Consider the following 14,420-nt stretch of genomic DNA (forward strand, 5'->3'; position numbering starts at 1 on the left):
TCATTATTGTTCATTGTTAATGGTAATTCCTTCTCCTCTCTTCTTTTAGTTGCTAGTAAGAGTTGGTTACACTGAGTCAGTTTGTTGATGACATTAATCTACTGAGAGATTCGTTCATAAGTGGTTTTCTTATTGAGCATTAATCACTACCAGTTGCATCTGTATATCCTCCACGCAGAGCCTCAGTCAATAGTGTACAAGCCATTCAAACAACTTCTCTTGTGAGGAAAAAGTGCATGTTTGTGGATCTACATTATGTTGCCTGCTATCTTATTTGTTCTGCATGTCTGTAAACCCCCCAATTGGTATGTGCATACAAAAGAATAATACAAGCCATTAAAAAGTCAACATTTGCCAACTGCTACCACAGATAGAGCCTGTGTAGGAAAATCTATGGTAAAATCAGATAGATATTGGAGTGTGGTAATTGTCTGCAAAATACTGATTTTTCTGAAGGTAACAAATAGCACTGAAAGTTTCTCCCTAGTACCATCCCTCTGGGTTCTCTTTAGCATTCTATCTAGTATAACAATTTTTTTAAAAAAGGAACTTACCTATCTTAGACTTTTAAAATTGTTTACACTGGTGTAATACCCCAAGAATCTTTCTTTTGGGGAAGTAGATTTGAAAGCAAGCACAAAGTGACATTTCTCAAAATTACTTTTTGTTTAGAGAGGAGACTAATAGAAAGGGATGTACATATATAGGGAATGGTTCCAAGAAGGTAAATCATTCACTGCTGTTTTTCATGTCTCATAAAACAAGAAAAGTAAAACTGACTAAAGGCAACAAATTTAAAATCAATAAAGGAAATACTTTTTAAACAACTCTGAAACTGTGGAACTTATTGCTGCAAGATATAACTGAAGCCAAGAGTTGGAATAGCCAGTCTCAATGGGACTAAAAAAAGAACTAGAGGATTTATGTGGGTAATGAGAACATCCACTTTTACAGATGGGGAGTGAGGTGTGAAAACAATTGAATCCTCATTATTATGCAGGGATAAACATCACTCTGACATCCTCCATTTGTTTGTAATTAATTCTAACTATCTATCATTCTGCAGATAAAGAAACCTCTTCTTTTTTAAAAAAAAAATGTTTTTAACAAGTAATCTGTTGGTTTCAGTTGTTCAGGAATCGAACACACTCAAGGCAAGACCAAGATCCAGGTACTTGTTTCTATTTCTGTCAAAGAAATATTCCCATCTGAAGAGACCTTCAACAGTGTATTATTTAAACATCAAACTGTTTAGGAATGAAGGTGTTGGTGTTGCATTTTATTAACTGTGGTGGAAATAGACGCCAGCCTAATGTCATGTAGGGAGATCGGTCATCATCCCATTTCAGGAACAGTCTCAAGACTTCATCTAATTAAAAGTTGCATGCTACATATGGATAGCAACATTGGACAATCTAGAGAGCACCAATAATGGCAGCATCTGATGCGGCTGACTGTGTCCTGTCTTTTGAATTGTGTACTATCACATCTAACAGTAACCGGTTGGTGTGTAGAAGAACATAGTGTATGGTTCATATAAGAATGTGGATTAAAAATGAAAGCTGCTAATGTTGGTTACTTGCAGGGAATGAAAAAGGCAACTCATGTCTGAAAATATTGTGTAATCCAAAAATACAATAACTGGGTTAAGCATTGTTTTTGGCTGATCAACATTCTGGTATGCCCACATCTTATATTCTACTTTAGGTTGTCTATTTCAGTCGGTGAGATTAAGTACTTTAGTGCTTCATTTCTTTCTCTAATGTATTGAATGTGTAATCATGAGTCTCTTCCTCATAAAGCTTATAATTAATTGAACAAAAAGGAGGAGGAGGAGGAGAAAAAAGTAGCCTGGCAGAGGAGGAGGATATACCAAAGAGTAGGAGAAACTAAAAGAAATAAACGCTTTGAAATTAAACTAAAGACTGTAGAGAACAAAATTATATGCTTGACTGTTTAGAGTTTGTTTCAAGGGTTGTAGATGTAGCCTCTTACGCCAGAAGTTGTAGAAGTACTAAGCAGACTTCTCTGCAGCAGATGTATTTTTGCTCCCAAAATGACAGTAAACTGAGGGGAGGGAGGGAAAGGAATTTGACTGGTCTACTACAGCAAAGCAGTACACTGGTGCTGCAGACAGATAGTATTTGCAGAGCAGAAGTTTGATATACTTCAGGGTTGGAAAAAAGTATTGAGAGGGGAAGAATATGAATTTATGTCTAATCAGATAGTAAAGTGAGTAGTAGAAAATTAAAACAAGGAAAAATGCACTTGGGATGGGTACGCAAAAACTGGAAATGAATTAGTCGGAGAAGAGGAACGCAAGGTTGATGTGATGTGATAAGGAAATTTTTACTTCTGGAGAGCTGAGTTTACCTTGCATAAGAAAATGTGATTTCGTGTGTGTGTGTGTGTGTGTTCTCAGTCCCTACTAGCTGTTTAGCACATGGCAGAACCACCATGTAACTAGACACAGAGAGAGTTTTTTGGTCATGAGTTGTACATTGGAATAGAATGGCAGGGGAGGGTTGAGAGACATGGCTGGCAGAGTCTGTGTCCAGGAAGATTGCACAACACCTGCACGCTTTGTGCCTAACTCAAACTGGAGCTTTTATTGTCTTAAAATTCACTTAATTGTGTTTTAAAATCATAAAATGGGAAAAAAATCTTAAATTACTTTGAAAAGAAAATCACGTGACTAAGGGTCTTCAATGGAATACTTCAAAAGTATGAAGTAAGTTCATTTTTAACCTCAGAACCCCTGTCTAGCATGTATTGCATAAAACCCACAGGCCTGTATGTGTTTGCATGTTCCCCACTGTGCCTGATCCACAGAGGATATGAGTAAAGCTGTGTAAAGGACAGAAGTTCCATTTTGCAAAGGATTTCGAGGTTTCAGAATTTGGCTGTTTCAATTAGGAACAAAACCTGAACATTTTGAAATTCTCTGCAGATGAAAATTCAAAAATTTCCCTCCCCTCCTTTTTGATTTTGTATTCTATTACAACAAATGTAAAAAATTTGGAAACGAAAAATGGAAATGTTTCATTCAAATAATGTTGCAAGAGGATATTGACTATTTTAAAACTAAAATTCCTGCAAAATAGACTGTATTTCGATTTTGATAGAACTTCATATTGTGACAGAATATGGTTCCCTTGAAGTTTATAAGACCAACTCTAGATAGGAGTTCTAACTCTTAGCCTAGTTCAATCTATAGAGATTCATGCTTTTAGTTCTGGAGGTCCCCGGTTCAATCCCTGGTGTCAGTCAATATGGTGGCCTTCAAGTACTGTAGCATTGTATTAACTCTGCAAGGCCAGATGCATTTTTGTCTCCTAGGTACTACTTTACAGTTCTTTACTGCATGAATGATAAAGTATAAAGCTGCCTATCCCCCCCCCCCAATATATCTCCCCTTCCATTGTTTATTGTATATATTTGAAGTACAATATTTTAAGGGCCTAATCCAAAGCCCTCTGGCTTTAATGGATTTTGGATCAGGTTTTAAAGGAGTAGGGTTGGAGGATTCTAAACCCTGGGCTGAAAAATGCAGTGGAAGCAAAGGCAACGTGTTGCATGTGAACTCTGAAACAAGTTGGGTTTTACCTCATATGTTTATTGGTTTCATCAAAAATATAAGATTGAAGTTGCCGGCGTCCAACCTGTTAACAAAGAATTGTCTACTAACTGCTGCCGATTTGGCAAAAGCTGCTGATCCCTTTACCCGTTGGTTGGAGTTTTTGCTGGTTGTAGACAACTGTTTTTTTGTCTTGCCTGCCATGCATAATGTGTTACAGTAAGTATAACACTTCATGTTGTCAGTCCTGATTTGAGTAAAGTCTGCAGCCTTGCAGAGAAAACTTGTGACTCCAACAGCAGAAAAATATTGGGCTCCACTCAAGATAATGAAACTTGTTACAAGTGTTTAGAAAATACATTGGATAGTGCACAGACAGTATCACGAAAATGGATCATTGCTCCTAAGAATAGACAGTCACATTCCAGTTTAAGGCATGGTAATGTGAGTGCAGATAGTTTTGCCCTGTTGTCCTACCACTTAATTATTAGTTTAGACCCCCAAATTACCAACTAGCTAGCTCATGGGCTGAAGGACACTCATGTGACCTGAACCAGACAGTTCAGATTGTCTCTGCTGCAACACATTTAGGGCAAAAAAAACCTGAGCTTGTCTAGGCTGCTTGCTCAAGGAGGTACAGATTTCTCCTCCCTGAGCCAGTGAGGGCAGGCAGTGTTTCTAATACTGCCCTCCCCCAGGAATTCCATTAGAGGAGGACAGCTTTTTAATTTCCCCAATGGTCTGTTGGAACCCCATAAACAGGTGCTGTGAGGGTGAACTGAATAAGACTGGGCCCCGTTTTGGCCATCCTGCTCAGCTGCAGACCCTGGAAAGGAGATGGGGTGTAGGCATATTGCACTGTTACAGATCCTCTCAGGGGGATTTTGCATTGCCAGCAGCCCTGTGCCCTGGTGGGTTATGCTGGCAGAATCCATCAAAACTGCAGGCTGCAAGTGGTCTCCTGCCAGGATACCTTGTTGTTTGAAGTACTATAACTTATGTTACAGTTAAATGCAACATTTTGGCTACATTTCTTTATTTTTGTGCTTTTCAGAATTCAGCCATATTGTAGGAAATAAATATCATAGCAAAAATGCTTCAGAAGCAAGTTAGCACTTTTAATATACTCCTAGTGGCAGCCAGAGCCCAACATGTTGAGAGTTCAAATTAAAGTTTATGGAGAAGGAGAGGAAGAAAGTCAGTAGAAAGGAAAGAAATTTTCACTCAGGTGTATTCAAGATAGTTACTACAATTATTCTGCTGTTGGCTGAGGTCACATGACCCTCCAAGTTAAAGGAGTGGAGCCTGAAACTATAAAACTAAAACATTGAGGCTAAAAGGCATTTTTAACACTTGTACTAATTCTGTGGCTTGAAAAGTAACCCTCCCTCTCTTAAGAGCAATAATACCCTCTGTCTGTGCCATCTAATATTATATCCCACCGCCATCAGCTGCCCTTTCAATCCATGAGGCAATGATTTTCCACTGTAAAGCTCAACTCCAGTCAATATTCACTACATTTGTATAAATGAATAGTCTAAAAATATCAGTTGATTTTATTTTCCTTTGAGATTCTTATATTTTCCTTTAGGTCCTATTCTAGCACATCTATTGAAGATACAATGAAAAAAGGGGAAGAGCCCCCTACACCTCCACCAAGGCCCCAGAAATCACATTCCAGAGCCTCTTCCTTGGACCTAAATAAAATCTTCCAGCAAAACACACAAGGTAAACATTCTTATTGCTTATCACTCAGGTAGTACTGTGATAGGTGCTTCAGAAATACATCTATTCTAAATAGCTAGCTATCTTTAATAAATATTTACATACACAACTGTTAATGTTATCAATATATTTCTGCATCAGATGAGATATATATATATATATATACACACAGAGAGAGAGAGAGAGATATGCGTCAGATGTTGAGACTATTATCTTTATATATATCTCTATAGATAGATAATTTTTTTTCTTTGTTGTTCACTGAGGCTATGATTCAGGAAAGGATTTCTTTTCGGGAAAGCAGAAAGTCCCATGGAAGCAAATGGGATTTAAGCACATCCTTAAGTGCTTTTCCTAAATAGGAGGCACTTAAGCACATAGTTTAATAGCTAAAATATTGTTGTTAGAAAACATGTATGGTAGCACAACATTATTTAATGTTATTAAACAACACAAAAAGTTTAGTATTGGTGTCAGCAAGTAGTAAAATTATACAATGCTGGTGCATACAATCTGATCTTTTCTTCTTATAAAACTGTTCACTGATGACTAAGCTTTCAAGATAACACATTTTTCAAACATAGCCCAGCAGTTTTTGCAATGAAAGAAAGCAGCTGGAACAGCTTTAGTGTCTTGAAGCAGAAGTTTTCCAAAACTGATTGAGCAAGATATCCTTAGGTACGGTTTTCTGCCCAACATCAGTTGTACAGGCCATTAGTATATTTACTCAGGGGAAAATAGGTGCATTTCCGCATAGGTTTGTACATAAAAGGATCTTGCTTTGGTTCAATAATACCAATATAAGACTTGGGGTTTTTTTTAAATGAGATTACTAGCTCCTTTCTTACCACATTGTCTTTGGTTTAGCAACCTGACAAAATTAATCCTCTTTGCTAGGTTCACCGTGTATTATTTTTGCTGCCCTTGGCACACAGCATGTTGGTTTACGTGTGCCCACTTATATGTATTGTTGAGCTTTATTCATTCCTGGAAACATCATGGTATGTTTCAAGTACAAGCAAAAATGTCACTTAAATACTTACATGAATTGGCAACATCTTTCTCTCTTCTTTATGGCCTCACTTAGATAAGAAACATGCCCATTTTTTCTCCAAGGCTGTACATAATATGGTCCTGGAGAAAGGGTGTTCCAGGGGTGACCTGTTGCTCTGTCACGTGGAGGGGGGGAACATCATGGAAGGGATATTCTTGCCTTTGGGCTATTTTTGGACTCTTTTTGTAGTGGCCTTCATTTCCCAGTTTGGGTAAGAGGCTCTGAATGAGAGATTTTCCTGCTTTCTGATCACTGATAAAAAGAGCAGTTTTGCAGGCTAGGTGATGGTGCAGTGAGGAATGTTGGTGTTCCTGTTAATGGTTGCATCCTGAAGCAGCAACAGTCCCTGTTTGGGGAAAGCTGGGAAAGGAATGGGTTTGAAAAATGTGTCATTCACCAGGATTGACCTCACACTTTCAAAAGTCTCTGACACACTGCTGTTTGGGCTCCTGAAACAAGCCACAGGAGGCATACAGCTGATGGTGTTGGTGAGTGTTCTCTGTGGGTACAATGTGCTTTCCCTCTTGTGTCATTGCATGTGTTGGGAGTCTGCCTTCAGATTCTTCCTGTGGACTTGAATTTGGAAATAATATATGGAGAATAGCACGGGCCAGCAATGGGTGAAGTATTCCTCTGAATTTTGGCAGGTGTTGTGGCTTTAAAAACAGTCTGCATTGGCTATCTGCTGTCCAGCTGCTCACAACATTTTCTGCCTGTCAAATCCATTGAAGAGTTTTCTTCTGGACTGCAGTCTGGGCTAACTTCTGTGTTTTTGGCAATGATCGGAGTCCATGTTACAGCAATGCAGTTATCTTTGAAATGTAGTGCTTTTGTATAGTATAGTCTGGAATGCATTTTATTCGCTGTTTAATTTCAATTCTTCATTACAGTTCTTTAATTAATGCCTGTGTGACATAAAGTTTATTTGTTTTGGGAAGACAAGCAGCTTTGGCCAAGTACTGTAGTTGCAATCATCAATAAGATTCCTGAGTAGGTGGAAGCAGGAGAAAATATAATTACAGATTAAATGTATGTTGTATCATCTATCAAAACAGCCACATAAGTATTTACAAATGAATTTGTGACTGGCAGCTTCGTTGCTGATTTGCTTTTGGAACTCAAGTCCCACTGAGAATATTCTTGCGGTACAAGATACGTGGAAAGCAGGCACCATTTCTTTCATGGGTGTGTAAGCAAACAGTCAGTGGACTCACTTCTTCCAAAACTACTATTGGATGTTGGTTTCAGCCATAGTAGTCAGTAACTCAGGGCCAGCATTTTGGTTGCTCTACCTCAGTCTGTGTAAATTAAATACCATGTTTTCTTAGTAAGAATTGGTCAAGGTTTTTTAGCTTTTATTTTTATTTTATTATTTTATCTTAGCTTATGTAGGTTTGAGGGCCAGATCACAACCTACTATTTATTTTATTATTGCTGGGCAAAAAATGGAAAAAATTTTCATGAAAGTGTTTGCAAAAAATGTCCCCTTATTCCATGAAAATGTTCAAATTTCAAAAATTCTTGACCAATTCTAATTACTCGTAGACTTTAAGGCCAGAAGGGAGCCTCATGATCATTTAGCTGACCACCTTCACATCGCAAGCCACAGAACCTCTCCCACCACTTCTGTAATAACTTCTGTATGTGTTATTGACATCCTCCTTCGATTGCAGTAATATCTTGGGGCTCCATCTTGCTAGGCTCTAGGCACACACAATGAAATGTTGTCTCCTCCAAACAGTGTACAATCTAAGTAAAATAATTCTTTTGTGGAGGAGACCCTTTAAGCATGGATCTTCCCTTCCCCATATGGAAAAGAGGGTCAGTGGCTTTCTGCAGAGACTTCTGAGGCTCTGGCAATCCACGGAAAGGAAGAGATGGGCAGTGGCTAGGGCTGGGGGAGTATGATTGGGGCAAGAGCAGGGACGTACATGGGGTTGCTCTTTGTTCCCCCGCACCAGCATGCCCTTAAGAGTTCCTCACAGAAAACTAATACAACCAGAAAATGTATTTGCCACATTTCTGTGGATTTGAGATTTACCACCATCCATACGGACCCTGGACTTCAGGAAAGCAGACTTCGACTCCCTCAGGGAACGGATGGCCAGGATCCCCTGGGGGACTAACTTGAAGGGGAAAGGAGTCCAGGAGAGCTGGCTGTATTTCAAGGAATTCCTGTTGAGGTTACAGGGACAAACCATCCCGATGAGTCGAAAGAATAGTAAATATGGCAGGCGACCAGCTTGGCTTAATGGTGAAATCCTAGCAGATCTTAAACATAAAAAAGAAGCTTACAAGAAGTGGAAGTTTGGACATATGACCAGGGAAGAGTATAAAAATATTGCTCGGGCATGTAGGAATGTTATCAGGAGGGCCAAATCGCACCTGGAGCTGCAGCTAGCCAGAGATGTCAAGAGTAACAAGAAGGGTTTCTTCAGGTATGTTGGCAACAAGAAGAAAGCCAAGGAATGTGTGGGCCCCTTACTGAATGAGGGAGGCAACCTAGTGACAGAGGATGTGGAAAAAGCTAATGTACTCAATGCTTTTTTTGCCTCTGTTTTCACTAACAAGGTCAGCTCCCAGACTGCTGCGCTGGGCATCACAAAATGGGGAAGAGATGGCCAGCCCTCTGTGGAGATAGAGGTGGTTAGGGACTATTTAGAAAAGCTGGACGTGCACAAGTCCATGGGGCCGGACGAGTTGCATCCGAGAGTGCTGAAGGAATTGGCGGCTGTGATTGCAGAGCCATTGGCCATTATCTTTGAAAACTCATGGCGAACGGGGGAAACTCCCGGATGACTGGAAAAAGGCTAATGTAGTGCCAATCTTTAAAAAAGGGAAGAAGGAGGATCCTGGGAACTACAGGCCAGTCAGCCTCACTTCAGTCCCTGGAAAAATCATGGAGCAGGTCCTCAAAGAATCAATCCTGAAGCACTTGCATGAGAGGAAAGTGATCAGGAACAGCCAGCATGGATTCACCAAGGGAAGGTCATGCCTGACTAATCTAATCGCCTTTTATGATGAGATTACTGGTTCTGTGGATGAAGGGAAAGCAGTGGATGTATTGTTTCTTGACTTTAGCAAAGCTTTTGACACAGTCTCCCACAGTATTCTTGTCAGCAAGTTAAGGAAGTATGGGCTGGATGAATGCACTACAAGGTGGGTAGAAAGCTGGCTAGATTGTCGGGCTCAACGGGTAGTGATCAATGGCTCCATATCTAGTTGGCAGCTGGTATCAAGTGGAGTACCCCAAGGGTCGGTCCTGGGGCCAGTTTTGTTCAATATCTTCATAAATGATCTGGAGGATGGTGTGGATTGCACTCTCAGCAAATTTGCGGATGATACTAAACTGGGAGGAGTGGTAGATACGCTGGAGGGGAGGGATAGGATACAGAAAGACCTAGACAATTTGGAGGATTGGGCCAAAAGAAATCTGATGAGGTTCAATAAGGATAAGTGCAGGGTCCTGCACTTAGGACAGAAGAACCCAATGCACAGCTACAGACTAGGGACCGAATGGCTAGGCAGCAGTTCTGTGGAAAAGGACCTAGGGGTGACAGTGGATGAGAAGCTGGATATGAGTCAGCAGTGTGCCCTTGTTGCCAAGAAGGCCAATGGCATTTTGGGATGTATAAGTAGGGGCATAGCGAGCAGATCGAGGGACGTGATCGTTCCCCACTATTCGACATTGGTGAGGCCTCATCTGGAGTACTGTGTCCAGTTTTGGGCCCCACACTTCAAGAAGGATGTGGATAAATTGGAGAGAGTCCAGCGAAGGGCAACAAAAATGATTAGGGGACTGGAACACATGAGTTATGAGGAGAGGCTGAGGGAGCTGGGATTGTTTAGCCTGCAGAAGAGAAGAATGAGGGGGGATTTGATAGCTGCTTTCAACTACCTGAAAGGGGGTTCCAAAGAGGATGGCTAGACTGTTCTCAATGGTAGCAGATGACAGAACGAGGAGTAATGGTCTCAAGTTGCAGTGGGGGAGGTTTAGATTGGATATTAGGAAAAAAATTTTCACTAAGAGGGTGGTGAAACACTGGAATGCGTTACCTAGGGAGGTGGTAGAATCTCCTTCCTTAGAGGTTTTTAAGGTCAGGCTTGACAAAGCCCTGGCTGGGATGATTTAACTGGGAATTGGTCCTGCTTTGAGCAGGGGGTTGGACTAGATGACCTTCTGGGGTCCCTTCCAACCTTGATATTCTATGATTCTATGATTCATACTGTGAAACTCTGGGTGCCACCAGCAGCTTGGGAATGCTGTAAGAGCCATGCTGCAAGGTGGAGGGAGTGTGCCTCCATGTGGGGGGATAAAGGATGAAGCTTAATATAAAACAAGCCAGGGCAATAATCACAGAATCGTAGGACTGAAAGGGACTTTAGAGGACATCTAGTCCAGTCCCCTGCACTCATGGCAGGACTAAGTATTATCTAGACCAGTGGTTCTCAAACTAGGGCCGCCGCTTGTTCAGGGAAAGCCCCTGGCAGGCTGGGCCAGTTTGTTTACCTGCCATGTCCGCAGGTTCGGCCAATCGCGGCTCCCACTGGCCGCGGTTCACCACTCCAGGCCAATGTGGGCTGTGGGAAGTGGCACGGGCCAAGGGATGTGCTGACTGCCCTTCCTGCAGCCCCTGTTGGCCTGGAGCAGCGAACCGTGGCCACTGGGAGCCGCGATTGGCCGAACTTGCGGACACGGCAGGCAAACAAACCAGCCTGGCCTGCCAGGGGCTTTCCCTGAACAAGCGGCAGCCCTAGTTTGAGAACCACTGGTCTAGATAATACTGTAAAAAAATTACAGATTAAAAATCTGTAATGATGGAGATTTCACAACTTCCCCAGGCAATTTATTCCAGTGCTTAACCACCCTGACAGTTAGGAAGTTCTTCCTAATATCCAACCTAAACCGCCCTTGCTGCAATTTAAGCCCATTTCTTCTTGTCCTGTCCTCAGATGTTAAGAAGAACAATTTTTCTCCTTCCTCCTTGTAACAACCTTTTAGGTACTTGAAAACTGTTATCATGGCTCCCTCCGTTTTCTCTTCTCCAGACAAAACAAACCCAGTTTTTTCCATCTTCCCTCATAGGTCATGTTTTCTAGACCTTTAATCGTTTGTGTTGCTGTTCCCCAATTTATCCACATCTTTCCTGGAAGGTAGTGCCCAGAACGGGACACAGTACTCCAGTTGAGGCCTAATCAGTGTGGAGTAGAGCGGAAGAATTACATCTTGTGTCTTGCTAACAACACCCCTGCTAATACATCCCAGAATGATGATTGCTTTTTTTGCAACAGCATTACACTGTTGACTCATATTTAGTTTGTGATCCACCATGACCCCCAGATCCCTTTCTGCAGTACTCCTTCCTAGGCAGTCATTTCCCATTTTGTATGTGTGCAACTGAATGTTCCTTCCTTAGTGGAGTACTTTGCATTTGTGTGTATTGAATTTCATCCTACAGACGCTCCCCGGGTTACGCAAGACCTGACTTACGCAAATCTGTACTTACGTACCAATGGTCCATCTAGCTCAATAGCCTGTCTTCCAGCAGTGGCCAATGCCAGGTGCTTCAGAGAGAATGAACAGAACAGGCAGTCATCAAGTGAGCCATCCCCTGTCGTCCACACCCAGCTTCTGGCAATCAGAGGCTAGGGACACCCAAGAGCATGGGGTTGCATCCCTGCTCGTCCTGGCTAACAGCCATTGATGTTGATGGATCTATCCTCTGTGAACTTGCCTGGTTCTTTTTTGAAACCTGTTATAGTTTTGGCCTTCATAACATCCCCTGCCAATGAGTTCCACAGTTTGACTGTGTGTTGTGTGAAGAAGTACTTCCTTTTGTTTGTTTTAAAACTGCTGCCTATTAATTTAATTGGGTGATTCCTGGTTCTTGTGTTACCTGAAGGAGTAAATAATACTACTTTATTCACTTTCCCCACACCAGTCATGATTTTATAGACCTCTATCATATCCCCCCTTTGTCATCTCTTTTCCAAGCTGAAGAGTCCTAGTCTTTTTTAATCCCTCATACGGGAGCAGTTCCATACCCCTATTAATTTTTCTTGCCCTTCTCTGTATCTTTTCCAATTCTGATATAACTGTATTGAGAAGGGGTGACTGGAACTGCATGCAGTATTAAAGGTGTGGGCATGCCATAGATTTGTATAATGGCATTATGGTATTTTCTGTCTTTTATCTATTCCTTTCTTAATAGTTCCTAACATTCTGTTAGCTTTTTTGAGCAGAAGTTTTTCAGAGAACTATCCACAATGAATCCAAGAACTCTTTTTTGAGTGGTAACAGCTAATTTAATACCAATTGTTTTATATAGTTGGGATTGTTTTCCAATGAGCATTACTTTTCATTTATCAACATTTGTTGTCTACAGTAGTGCAACCTCCATTCTGATTTTAAATATCACAATTCTTTTAAAAAGAAGACCCCTCCCACCCCATCCCTACTTAGGCATTTCAACTCTTCGCCATGAATGATATCTAGGATATCATCTTACTCTGTTCCATCCTTCTGAATGTAAAAGTTTATGCTGGCTTGATTCCTTGACACAGTACAAATAAAATTAAAGCAGACTTTATTGTAGAAATAATTTGGGATAATGATTATATTCACCTTTCCCCCCTACTCCAGTGGCTCTCAAACTTTTTTACTGGTGACCCCCTCTGAGTGTGACCCCCCCCTTATAAATTAAAAACAGTTTTTTATATATTTAACACCATTATAAATGCTGGAAGCAAAGTGGGGTTTGGGGTAGAGGTTGACAGCTCACAACCCCCCATGTAATAACCTCCAGACCCCCAGTTTGAGAACTCCTGTCCTACTCCCATTTTCCTTATGATTTTTGTCTTAAGTAATTTTATTTAAATTTGAAAAAGGGAGCTGTTGTTAATGAAAGCTTTTAAATGATTTATTTTAAATTAGTTATTTCCTCAGGTCTGCTGTGTAAAATTGCTATATCCCCATGTATCTGGGAATAAAGGAGTACTCTGTGACTGACCTGGTGCAGTACTACAAAATGTTTTGAGCTGTGTGTGTGTACACATTTTTGGGAGTGGTGTGAAAAATCAAGATAAGTGTTTTTTCTTTCATAGTTATAGTGGTTTAGACTTATGTGCCAAAGTGAGATAGGACTTTTACTTCTACATTTTAAAAATAATTAAGTGGGGTTTTAGCATGCATCTCCCGCTTAGGTTACTGGAAGTTTCAGTTACAGTTTTTTTGTCAGTTAGAAAATACAGTGGTTCATGCCATGTTGCTTTGTCTATATCTGTTAGCTTTGCAATATGAAGCTTTGGGGTACGATTCTTAGATGAGATACTGGTAGCGATAAGTTTCAGAGTAACAGCCATGTTAGTTCGTATTCGCAAAAAGAAAAGGAGTACTTGTGGCACCTTAGAGACTAACCAATTTATTTGAGCTTAAGCTTTCGTGAGCTACAGCTCACTTCATTGGATGAATCTTTATAATGCTTAAAAATAACCTGGGCCACAATCTCTGTTTTCCTCTAGTCTCCCAGAATCTGGTAAAACCAGCCCCATCTACACTCCAGCTTCCGCTGTTGCTAGGATTGGTGGAGAACTAAGGGCCCCAATTTTCCTGGGTTAGATGAGGCTACAGTGGTAGCCACCTCCTCCTCTGGACTCCTTGCCACTTCTCTTAGACCAGACAAGCCAAGTAAGAGAGCTGGGTCTTGGGCTGTCAGTTGTGATTGGCCTGGACCTTTGCATCTTATTCCCTTATCATCCTACTGAATAACTTTGCGTCCATCCGGATCCGGGAGAATGCCTCTGGTGAGCCTGTTGGTTCGCTACCATAGTTGTTAACATAGAAATGATGACATGGAAAACAATCTCTGAGTAGGAAATGTCAGAATGAGTGCCCTGATTACTTGTTGACAAGTGGAAAATAAAATCAGGGATGGGATTTGTGTGTGTTGGTTTTGGCTGCGAGTAATGAAAGTGCTGTGATTGCATAATTTTGAATTCCCTCTGTTATGTGGTATAGTGTTATCCCTGGGAAGGCCAGAGAGATAAGAGCCCATACAGTACTTA

The 14,420-nt window shown here is 41.0% G+C and overlaps 1 protein-coding gene across 9 annotated transcripts in view; it reads left to right on the plus strand.

Moving 5' to 3' along the window:
* Positions 1–14,420, plus strand: part of REPS2 (RALBP1 associated Eps domain containing 2) — a 144,426-nt gene that overhangs the window by 95,673 nt on the left and 34,333 nt on the right. For 6 of the 9 annotated variants that reach the window (XM_073356118.2, XM_073356140.2, XM_073356151.2 and 3 more), the window contains 3 exons: positions 1,129–1,171; positions 3,641–3,796; positions 5,169–5,305. In XM_073356118.2, coding sequence (XP_073212219.1) covers positions 1,129–1,171; positions 3,641–3,796; positions 5,169–5,305 — 336 coding nt within the window. The remainder of the gene's footprint in view (positions 1–1,128; positions 1,172–3,640; positions 3,797–5,168; positions 5,306–14,420) is intronic. The other 3 variants (XM_073356169.2, XM_073356179.2, XM_073356189.2) reach the window with 1 other exon arrangement.

The sequence above is a fragment of the Lepidochelys kempii genome, chromosome 1 (assembly GCF_965140285.1).
Source record: "Lepidochelys kempii isolate rLepKem1 chromosome 1, rLepKem1.hap1, whole genome shotgun sequence".
In the NCBI taxonomy this organism is placed as follows: domain Eukaryota; kingdom Metazoa; phylum Chordata; order Testudines; family Cheloniidae; genus Lepidochelys; species Lepidochelys kempii.